The 12,608-nt window shown below is 37.6% G+C and overlaps 1 protein-coding gene across 10 annotated transcripts in view; it reads left to right on the top strand.

The window, feature by feature from the left end:
* The window catches only part of LOC134352982 (ecto-NOX disulfide-thiol exchanger 2-like), a 265,715-nt gene extending 261,761 nt beyond the window's left edge, over positions 1–3,954 (top strand). For all 10 annotated transcript variants that reach the window (XM_063060707.1, XM_063060703.1, XM_063060704.1 and 7 more), the window contains one exon: positions 1,666–3,954. In XM_063060707.1, the coding sequence (XP_062916777.1) occupies positions 1,666–1,803 (138 nt within the window). In that variant the 3' untranslated portion in view covers positions 1,804–3,954. The remainder of the gene's footprint in view (positions 1–1,665) is intronic.
* The last annotated feature ends 8,654 nt before the right edge of the window (positions 3,955–12,608 follow it).

Raw genomic sequence — 12,608 nt, 5'->3', positions numbered from 1 at the left:
AGAGTACGAGATGTTACCACATATTCAGGTAAATAAGGGAAAATTATGGAAAGGAAGAAAGGTTATGCAGGATAGAAAAGGGGCAGTGCTTCTCTTCGTAGTTTACAAAATCCAAGAATGAGAGGCATAAACAGTCTTTATCAATGTCAGTCTAGTCTAGTGGGAATAGAATATCATATAATAAAGAAAGTGTTTATATTTGATCAATCAAAAGGAGATGGAATTCCTTTCAGGGTGCATGTGCATACTGGCAGATTGCGCCTATACTTTGAAATACATTTGGGCTTCAATGCTGTTTCTGCTCTTGACACTTCCTTTTAGGCATTGAGCTAAGGAATAGCTTATTGTTACTCCTCATGGGCTTAACTAAAATGGAGTATTCAAATCTATAGCATCTGAGATTTACAAGTCTGATCTGTGTGTGTGTTGGGATGAGGGTAGACAGGTGTGAGTATTTGGCAGTATGACACAAAATAACACTGTGGCGTTTCCCACGACACTTCCCAGGATGACACACAAGTCTAATACAAGAAGGATAAATTGTACTTGGATGTCATTCTCAGAAGACAGGCCATCAGTCACCTCCTGGCAGGCCCTCTGAAATGCTGCCTTCAAAGTTACAATTAAATTTATTATCAAAGTACATATATGTCACCATTTCCAACCATGAGATAAATTTTCTTGCAGGTGTTCACAGTAAATATAAAGAAACACGATAGAATCAATAAAAAAACGTACACAAGACAGACAAACAACTGCTTGAATGTTTCCAGCATCTTCTGTTTTTTTTTGTTTCAGGTTTCTAGCATTGTCAGTATTTGTAAAGTTTTCATGTGTGTTTGACTATCTGGCTGCCTTGAAGAATGTGCTTTTGAGGATTAAATACCATACGTAGCAAAATGTCAACAGCTGAATGGATTCATCGTGTGTCATTCAGACCCTATACTTGTTGTTACATAAATAAGCATTTACCACCAAAACAACAGTGCTGTTGCACACTATTGGAAAAAATATTGCAGTCTTCTCATGGGGTCGAAAGTTAGAGTAGCCCACAGCATAACTATGTTTTAGCTCGCCAAAAACAAATAAATTCTAAACAGTAGTAGGCCTTTAGTAAGCATTAATGATTTGAGTCCTTTTTGACACGTCTTAAATTCAATTATTACTCACTGTTCATGGGTTTCAGTAACGCTAGTTGACTTGGATGAATATTGGGATTATTTGTCATGCAGGTTAATGACACGCAAAGTGAAATATGAAAGAAGAATGTGAAGCTTTACTCAAGACATGGTGTGTCTATATGGAAGAGAGCAGAACTGATGTAGCTTGTTTGGACAAGGAGGGGAAAGACTGAAGAGATCAAATGAAGTTGTTTTAATGTAAGGCATGGGCACCGTGGTCTCAAATTTATGGGGCTGTTTGCATCAGCCTCCTTTAAATCAAGTCCCAGGATATGACAACTGTGACCCACTTGCCACTTATGGTTCACATCAACTCACACAGAGTGTTGGTTTATCTGTCCTTTTGCAATAAAACTTGAAGAGCAGTTAGATGGTATTAGTGGGTGACAACCCAGAATGTTGGCTGAGTTCAGGATTATTTTCTTGCTGCGGGGATGATTATTCACTCACTCATTGGGCAATATTGTGTGTATTCTCCATGCAGATCTCTCCTGGTGAAATAGAAGGCTTGATGACACGACTACATCATGTGTTCCAGCAGGAAATAAGTGGAGTTGGTGCAAGTTTGGAAAAGCGATGGAAGTTTAGTGGTTTTGATGGAATCAAGACATTGCAAAACTAGTAACAAAGTGAACATTCACAAGATTACAGGACTACTGTACACACTGTAATGCTGTTTCCCCCTTAAATAGTTACAAGATTCTTTTTTTAAAGAGCTGATTTCTGTGATATTTTTTAAAATATGAGAAATCCTCAGGCTTGTGCAATTTGAGCTGCACTTGGAAAACAGGCTTTTTAACAGAACTTTATTTATCATCCCTAAATACTGGGCATTTGATACTTGCACAACACAGTTTTGTTAGAAAATGGGAGATTTCAAGGATAAAATGTAGCATGTCAAGTTATAGTCATGGGACATAAAATAGAAAAGCCACAACTTAAGCCATGAAGAAAATGCTGGCATTCTTTTCCTAGGCTTGTGTACCCTCCCCCATTAGTTAGATCTTTGTGCCTCACCTCTCCGTCTCAATATTAGAATACATATCCAGGTGCTTTTAATTTTTGTAAAGTAAAAAGAAATGTTTTCCATCAAATTCTTAACATATTTGCAGCTGTTTGTATTGGTCCAATTGCTCTTATCTTGAAATACTGGTAGGAATCAAAAATAAAAACAGATATTGTGTCCATCCATCAATCAGCCAACTATTACAAACCAGAAGTTGTTGCTCAGAAGCTACTGATTTGTTTATTTTGTGCCATGGCTCAATTCCAGTGTGTTAAAGATCTGCAGACTTTTTCACAATTCCCACCTTTTTATCTCATTTCTGCCAATGATTTTCATGGACACTGGCAATTCTCTAGTATCTGCACTTCATTGGAAATTTTTCATCTGAAATTGTACTAGACTGTTTGTGTGATGGTGTCACCATTATGTTTAATTTTGGCTTTATATTACACCCACAAAACTGCACAATCATATTGGGATTGTTGGAAGTGTGGACTTGGCAAATACTTAACGCTTTTTCGTCTGGATACTGGGGAGAGGAAAGCAGCTATTGCTGGCCCAGCTGAGATCAGCTAATTCAGTGTAGATTGCTAAACAAGGAGCACGCTTGATCTGTTCAGTTCAGTTCTATAAATCCATCTACAGCTGCATAGCAAATTTAGATAAATTTACTGAAGCAACAGAGTGAACAACAATCTCACTTTGCTTTTCCATTGAGGTAAGTTAGTTTCAGACAGATTAAAGTTTTCTAATATGATAGTATAAGAAGATTTTCTGCTTTGATCCTCTATGATAGTAAGAGAGCACAGGTTTGCACTTCTCTGTAACTGAGTGCAGTCCATCATATGCAAATGTATCTATAAAATTAGCGAATGCCTTTTGCCCTCACATCAGTTGTTGATATTGATCTACTGTGAGGGAAGGTGTTTTCAATAGCCTGAGCTAAATGGAATAAAATATTGTTACTGTCGTGTTCCTTACATGGAGGGATCTAAAAACAGATTAATGTTTGCTAACCGTACATTATAGATAATATGAAACATAACGTGAAAAGAATGCGCTGCTGTCCATGCTTGTGTTAAAAGTACAGCAGTATATGCTGGAACATACGTTTGAAAAAGGTGAAATATGACTTGTGGATGTAAATTCAGATCTGAAGTACTGTATCTTTCAGAAAACATAATATATAGAGAAATAAGTTGTTTACATTACAAATCTGTGACAGAAAAAAATCCCTATTATAATTTCTTTGTATATCTGGAATTGATTTAGCAGTACATTTTGGACATTATCTCTAGTTTGTACAAGCTAAGCTGCACTGTGTTGATAAAAGTTGTATTTTTAGAGAAATTAATTTTTACAGAGCTTTAATACTTGAGAGTATACTTGGTCTCTGTGTTTCTAAAAGTGAAAAAACATGGGCAGCAAACTATGATAATTATAGAAATTATAATGAGAATTCATTCTGATATCCCAATGCTATCAGAGTATGGATTCAAACAAACTGATACGCTCAGTGCTCTGTTAGTTTTACAAATGTCTTTTTAATTTAGTACAAAGTGGGCACTGTATTGAACCATTTACTAACAAGTGTTAGTTTACATGGCATATTATCTTCCATGTAATGGTGAATTGCCAAAATTATTTCATGTGCAATAGCTCATAATACTCCATAATATCTGTAATTCAACTTATCCAGTGAGATTTTCTATTTATTTTTATGAGGGGTGATTGATAAGTTTGTGGCCTCAGGTCGAAGGAGTCATTTTAGAAAACCTAGCACATTTATTTTTCAACATAGTCCCCTCCTACATTTACACACTTAGTCCAGCGGTCGTGGAGCATACAGATCTTGAACCTCCAGAAAGTGTCCACAGGTTGATGATTGATAAGTTTGTGGCCTAAGGTAGAAGGAGATGAGTTATACTGCTCATGTTACATGCACATGCATGTCAACTCTTAGAGTGATTATGCAGGAAGTTTGAAGTTAATAACTTATCTCCTTCTACTTTAGGCCATGAACTTATCAATCACTCCTGAGACCTTATTAACTGATGAGTTATTAACTTCAAATTTTCTGCATAATAACTCAAGGAGTTGAACTTCATGTGCATGTAACGAGAGCTGTATAACTCATCTCCTCAAACACGAGGAAATCTGCAGATGCTGGAATTTCAAGCAACACACACAAAATATGCTGGTGAACGCAGAAAGCCAGGCAGTATCTATAGGAGGAGGTGCAGTCGACGTTTCAGGCCGAGACCCTTCGTCCTGACGTTTCGTGGCCCGAAACGTGGACTGTACCTCTTCCTATAGATGCTGCCTGGCTTGCTGCGTTCAGCAGCACTTTTTGTTTGTGTAACTCATCTCCTTCTCGCTTAGGCCACGACACTTTCTGGAGGTCCAAGATCTGTATGCTCCACGACCGCTGGACTAAGTGTGTAAATGTAGGAGGGGACTATGTTGAAAAATAAATGTGCTAGGATTTCTAAAATTGACTCCTTCTACCTTAGGCCACAAACTTATCAATCATGTAAACTACTTGAGTGGTTATTATATTACCTAGATCTGCATACTGAAAATGGGTGAAGTACCTCAACGAAGTTTAAGTTGACAGATAAATGTTTCTTCATAATTAAAAAGAATAAGATCTGATGCTTAATATAAATGTTAAAAAAAATTCCAAATTCAATCCTGATGTGTGTTAAATCAATTGATCGCTGCTCCTGTCATGGATGAGTGGACTCTGCTTTGATGACTATGAGCTTGCGGGGATAAAATCAGCCCACTCCTGGTTGCTGCCAATTTACTTCTACTATTTGCTGGGGATTACACAAAATTGGATGAAAACTACGGTACAGAAAAAGCTTTTCATTCCAGTGATGTTTATACTTCAGAATAGACTTCTGACTTTCCAATTCCTATTACCACCATACTACATTTTTCTCTTCTCCCTCAGGCATACATGATTCTCCTTAAAGGTCAGCCATTTATAAATGCAGGTACCTTTATGTCCTAGCCATCAAATACATCCTAATATTTGCTGTCACTTTTTCACCAATATTTATTTATCAACCAACACGACACATGTGTCACACATTTTATCATCTATTTTGCCCTTGCCATAAACATATTAACTGCTAGATAGTACTTGTTTAGCAATGATTATACTTCAAAGTCCTTCATTGCAGGAATGTGTTTTAGGATGTCTTGAGGGCACAGTGGTGCTATTTGATTTTACTTGTTTGGATCATACCCCGCTGGCTTTTGATACGTTTTGAAAATAATTGAAACAGTCAAATGTAACATAAGTTCATTGGCTCATGTCTTTTGAAGAATTCCTGCTTTGATAAAACATCAGAGAGTAGCCAGTGGAATCAAATCTTGGCAGGACACATCGTCTTCAAAATAAAAGATAAAATTGGAAGGAATACTTTATTATTAACCACTAAACTCAATAACATACTATTTCCTATTGATGTCCATTTTGTTTATTGCTGTGAGTCAAATCTATACAATTATCCTGTTTCCTATGAGCTTTGCATTTATCTAAATTTACAGAAAACTGCTGAATTGTTGCATAAGCAGTTTTCTGAGAGGCAAATTTACAGATTCTTCATGATTGTGTCAGAATGGTTATTTGCTGGAGAGTTCAAAATTTGTTTTAAAGACACCTCACTAATGAAAAATGAATAAAATTACTGTACCATTAATGCCCAAGGACTGAAAACCATCCTGGCTAAGTGGGATACTTTGGTTATCTTGTATCCTTTCTTTCTGGGTGATTCTGCAATGAAATTTCAATTGAGGAGAATGTCTTTTTTTCCCTATATGTTCTATCGTTTTGCAATTTGTCTTGGCAATGAGCAAGTTGTATTTAATCCTGTTTTCTGATTTATTAGAAGAGTTTTGAAGTTTTATAAAAAAAAACTTTAAATAGCTGATATTTGTTTTGCATTTGATTAAAAGATAAATTCCTCACTGTGTTTTCTACTTCAGAAATCCTGTCATAATAGGGTCTATTAAATATAAGAGATCCTGCAAATGTTGAGCAACATACACACACACAATATTGGAAGAACTCAGAATATGGTTTGAGATGTGTCTATTTTAATGCAAGGAGTATTATGAACAAAGCGGATGAGCTTAGAGTGTGGATCAGTACTTGGAGTCATGATGTTGTGGCCATTACAGAGACTTGGATACTGCAGGGGCAGGAATGGTTACTTCGAGTGCCAGGCTTTAGATGTTTCAGAAAGGACAGGGAGGGAGGCAAAAGAGGTGGAGCGTGGCACTGTTGATCAGAGATAGTGTCACGGCTGCAGAAATGGAGGAAGACATGGAGGGATTGTCTACAGAGTCTCTGTGGGTGGAAGGTAGGAACAGGAAGGGGTCAATAACTCTTCTGGGTGTTTTTCATAGACCACCTAATAGTAACAGGGACATCGAGGAGCAAATGAGACAGATTCTGGAAAGGTGTAATAATAACGGTGACAAATTGTGTGCCTCAGGGTACTGTTCTGGGAACCCTACTCTTGTGGTTTTTATAAATGATCTGGATGAGGAAGTAGAGGGCTGGGTTATTAAATTTGCTGGTGACACAAAAATTGGGGGTGTTGTGGATAGTGTGGAGGGCTGCCAAAGGTTACAGTGGGACATTGATAGGATGCACAACTGGGCTGAGAAGTGGCAGATGGAGTTAAACCCAGATAAGTGTGAGGTGGTTCATTTTGGTAGGTCAAATATAATGGCAGAATATAGTATAAATGGTAAGACTCTTGGCAGTGTGGAGGATCAGAGGGACCTTGGGGTCTCAAAGCTGCTGCGCAGGTTGACTCTGTGGTTAAGAAATCATATGGTGCATTGGCCTTCATCAATCATGGGACTGAGTTTACGAGCCAAGAGGTAATGTTGCAGCTATATAGGACCCTGATCAGGCCCCACTTGGAGTACTGTGCTCAATTCTGGTCGCCTCACGAATGGATGTGAAAACCATTGAAAGGGTACAAATGAGATTTACAAGGATGTTGCCTGGATTGGGGAGCATGCCTTATGAGAATAGATTGAGTGAACTTGGCCTTTTTCCCTTGGAGCAACGGAGGATGTGAGGTGACCTGGCAGAGGTGTATAAGATGTGAGAGGCATTGATTGTGTGGATAGTCAGAGGCTTTTTCCCAGGGCTGAAATGGCTAGCACGAGAGGGCACAGGTTTAAGGTGCTTGGAAGTAGATACAGAGGAGATGTCGGGGGTAATTTTTATACGCAGAGAATGGTGAGTGTGTGGAATGGGCTGCCGGCGATGGTGCTGGAGGCGGATACGGTAGGGTCTTTTAAGAGACTCCTGGACAGGTACTTGGAGCTCAGAAAAATAGAGGGCTATGGGTAACCCTAGGTAATTTCTAAGTTAAGGACATGTTCGGCACAGCTTTGTGGGCCAAAGGGCCTGTATTGTGCTGTAGGTTTTCTATGTTTCTATGAGGCAGCATTTATGGGGGGAAATGAACAGTCAATGTTTTGGGCTGAGACCCTTCATCAGGTGTAGAAAGGAAGGGGGATGAAGCCAGGATAAGAAGTGAGGGGAGGGAGGAGGAGGAAGGAGTATACTATGTTTAATTCTCTGGTAACTAGCTTCCTAAAATAACACAGCAGAAGTTGGCCAAACTACACGTAAATAGTTGAAATGCAAAAGTCTTAAGTGACTATTTGGTGTTAATATTTTGAAGCTAACATTACAGGCTCCAAGACATGTTTGAACAAGTTATCATTACATAAACATAATGATAAACGGAAGAGATTCTGCAGGTGCTGGAAATTTTGAGCAACATGCACAAAATGCTTTTGGAACTCTTTAAGTCAGACAGCCTCAAATAATTGATCACCAACACAATACTGGATTTAATGTTGGCCTATGCAACATGTTCAAGCAATCACTTACAGCAAAGCCTTCTAGGAACTGTGTTAAATTGACGTAGAATCTAACTAAATGCAAGTAAGGTGTACTCACAAGAAATGGTTTTTCAGTAGAAATAACAAGCAATGCATTTGTAAGAAACAAATGGTTCAGCACTAGTAATTTCAGTTCAAATACTGTATTGAATTTGGAAGGGCATTTCGATCAACATGAGTTGCAAGAAAATAACTTGTACAATGTCAACTCAATCCGATGTTGAATAATTATCATAAATTATAGATTGTCTAGTTAATATGACAAACACCTCCATAATTGTCTAAATTAGTTAGTACACTTGTCCAAAATTAGTTTTGTCAGTTAAAATGTAAAAATGCAGAAGTAATTAAATGAAAACTGATAAATTGCTAACACTGCTATTAAGCATGAAAATTTAAAAAATATAATGGATGATTGATGAGAGCTTTTGAACTAAAGACATATTCCTGGCTAGTTTATTAATCTTGTTGATTCATTATATAGCACTCTTTGCACATAGATGTAAAAACTAGTAAATAATAAAGGATTTTAACAATATATTACTTTCTTTTAAAAGGGGGAATGAAGATCTCTGCTGTTGGTGATGTGTATAAATGACCTGGATGAAAATGTAGATGAGTGGGTTCGTAAGTTTGCAGATGATATCAAGATTGGTGGAGTTGTGGATAGTGTAGAGGAGTGGCAAAGAATACAGTGTGATAAAGATGTAGATATGGGGAGAGAAATGGTAGATGGAGCTTAACCCAGATAAATGTGAGGTGCTGCACCTTGGTAGGACAAATGCAAGGTGACAGTACGCTACTAAGGGCAGGATCCTTAACAGTTTTGCTAAGCAGTGAAATCTTGGGATCCAATTTCTTAGCTCCTTGAAAGTGGCTACACAGGTCGATAGGTTGGTTAAGAAAGTTTATGGAATGCTTGCTTTTATTAGTCAAGGCATTGAGTTCAAAAGTCAAGAGGCTATGTTGCAACTTTATAAAACTGGTTTGGCCACACCTGGAGTATTGAATACAGTTCTGGTCATCCCACTATATGAAGGATGTTAGGAGAGGGTGCAGAGGAGGTTTACCAGATGCTGCCTGGTTTAGCAGGCATGTGCTATCATGAGAGGCGAGGTAAATGGGTTATTTTCTCTGGAACAGTGGAGATTGGGGGGAGATCTGATAGAGATTTATAAGATAATGAGAGGCATAGATAGAGTAGACGAGGTGTATCTGTTTCCTAGGGTTGAAATGCCTAATACCATAGGGCATGCATTGAAGGTAAGAGGGAGTAGGTTCAAGGGGGATGTGAAGGGTAAGTTTTTTTACTCAGAGACTGGTGGATGCCTGAAGTGTGCTGCCTGGTATGGTGATAAAGGCAAATACATTAGAGGCTTTTAAGTGATGGTTGGATAGGAAGATGGAGGGATACGGACATTGTGTAGGTAGTAGGGGGTTAGTGTTTAGGTGTTTTTGATTTGCCTTTTGGCTGGTTTGATACAACCTTGTGGACTGAATGGCCTGTTCCTGTACTGTATTCTATGTTCTAAAAGACTAGGTATACATTTACAGTAACAGTGAGTTTGAGGCAAACAATTTTCTATGATTGCCATTTACAATAAGATTTTCATTCAGTTAAAACAACCTATATAACTGGAAAACATTTAATTGCTGATAATAGAAAATTATTTTGTAAATTTGGATTGCTTCATTTGCCATCGTGTAATGGCCTAGGTCACACTTAGTGCTAGCTGACAATTCAGTGCATAATCATCATTATCCGCAGTGCACTGTCAGGGGGCGTTCCATAAAGAACAAGGTGACAGATTTTGAATTGAGTCCTGCAGCTTTATGCCAATCATAAAAAGATCATCCAATTCAGCTCTATTAATTCAAAAGAGGTTGCTGACATTTGCAACGAAAAAAAAGTCAGATTCAGAAACAAGCTGTTGAAAGATCATCAGGGCTGGTAATGACAGAGCCTCAATTTCCATTGCCTATGGCTTGGAGTAGATGCTAATTTTGATCCCAATGAGACTTTGGGAGATGTGACAAAATGAGATATGTGAGATCACAGCCAACCCCTGAAAGTTGATCAATGCCTACGTTTCACTTTTGAAGCTCATGAGACTATAGACTGTTATGTGTCTTTATTTGTTCCTCTGTTGGCAAAAGTTGTGTCCTTGACTACGGGAGAATTGCTAACCAACTAAAAACAGAAATCCAAGATATAACCACCCTGATAGTTGTGGAATGGCCCATGGAAAGATTTGGAAACAATAGGTCCAAAGCCATCTGGTCCACTTAGGTTTGCCACATATCACAAATCACTGTTGTAAATGTTTATTTTCATAAAGTTATGAGTAATTTGTGTTCACATTAATAAGCATCATTTGCTTCCATGTTAACACTATGTAACTGCCCAAATCATTTGCCATTTTTTATAGTGAAAGAATATTTGTGTAACACCAAACTGAAAGGTTGATTTCCTATTTTAAATCATATGTTCACTTATCTTTTCCCCAAATCTTTACAGTACAATACAGAAGAAAAGACCATATGATAATAAACCAGAATTAGGTCATTCAGTCATTGACTCTGCATGAATCCATTTTAGTAATTGTTTTATTCTTAATAAATTTTCCTTTTCCTTAATCTATCCAGTACCCTACTGAGAAAATGTAAATATAAAATCTATACCTACTCTCACCATACACCCTGTATGACAGAGTGGTGACCATGGAGGAGAGCCCTCTACTGTTCTACAAAATGACTGACATTCTCAAGCAAAAAAAATGTAACCAGATGTTTATAGTTTAGGGTTCAAATGTCAGCTGGTGCCTGTTGTGCAGCAGACTAATCTGTTTCCATATCGGATATTTGATATGATTTGTATAGCCTTAAAGGTTTCTCATTGCAATATGCAAGGTATCCAAAACTCCATCCTCTCCTGACGCAACAGAAAACAGTAGCATGATACATTAGAATGTCCTGAATTTGGGCAAGTTAAGTCTAATTTTCTATTATAATTATTCTCATAATGTTATCATACAATACAGTCACACTGTCATGCACAAGATAGCAATGAGCAAATATACGTTGCATTGTGGCTTAGTTTGTTCATGGTCCCGAAAATCAGCAGCTTTGTCCAGAATGACTATTATGCTACTATTGTGTATGTTTGGTGCATTTCAGAGTTTCCACAATTTTATCCCAATTCACCCCGAGACACTGGGTTATTTCCAATGTAGTCCTAATTTAATCTGCCTAATGACTACACATTGCACTTAGACAACATTTGGATTGAAGATTAGGACCAATGTACTGTAAGAAAGGCCTTAAAGCAGTTCATTATAAAACTGAAGAATTAAATTTCGTAAGTTGTTGTTGTTGATGGTCAGGGCTGTTAGAAGCTGACTGTTCATGAGAGAACGGGACAAGCTGAGGTGAAGGAGAAAGCACGGCTGACTGAGAAAAGGACTTGGAAATAAAATATGCCTGGAAATCTAGCACCTTAGTCCACTGTTTTCACTCACACCAGATGACATTCAACAGAGCCAACAACAAATGTGAAAACTACCCTCCTCGTGGGTGCAATACCACATTATTTTCCTGGTCTGTCAGCACCTAACACTAATTATATTGGATCATCCAGGGGAGTTTCCTAGGATTGTAAAATAGTGCGGTAAGTCAAGCAGTATTGTTGGCATGCTAACTAACAAGATTTACTTTTCATTTTCACAAAACTGTTTTTAAGTCCTGAATAATCCTGTAAATATTCAAATTCCAGCATTGTTATAAAAATTAACTCCATCTCAAATATAAACTGAAAAGTAGGTATTGGTAAAACTTAGCATACTGCCATTAAAAAGGTCGGTGTATATCACCACAGCAATCTTGAAGACTAAGTACAGCAGAGTCCGAATTGTGGTGGTTACTGAACAACGACTGCAGTTACAACAACTCATCGATACACTTTTCATTTTACTGAGATGTATACAGATACACTCCCCATCTGCATCCTTCCCCAAAATGATCAATAAAACAGTCAACATTATAAACCAAGCATCTACAGATATTGGGAAACAATATTTTGGGCAATAACATTGTAAGAACTGAGAAAATAAATGTATGTCCAACTCTAGTGCCTTCTACCTTACTAGTTATTAAATAGAGAAGATAATTGACATAAACATTATAACCAATGTCAAACTGCAGTTATTCTGGAGAACCCTGAAGGGAGCCAGAATTTTATCCTGCCTGCATAATGGCATATAAGAATTTACAGACTCATTAAGATTCATTCTTTAAAGTAATGATGATCACTTGGCCAAATGCATCGTTTCCAGCTCTTTAAAAGTTATTCTCTTTATCTCAAACCTCTGTTCTTTATGAAAAGATCTGCAATTTTATCCCTGCTAAGCTATTGGTGTTTACTCCTTGGAATGAATAAATATGTTCAAGCACGTACTTCTGTAAAATAGGAGCATTTA

Source organism: Mobula hypostoma, chromosome 10, assembly GCF_963921235.1.
Source record: "Mobula hypostoma chromosome 10, sMobHyp1.1, whole genome shotgun sequence".
NCBI lineage: Eukaryota > Metazoa > Chordata > Chondrichthyes > Myliobatiformes > Myliobatidae > Mobula > Mobula hypostoma.
This window is presented reverse-complemented; position numbering and strand designations above follow the sequence as displayed.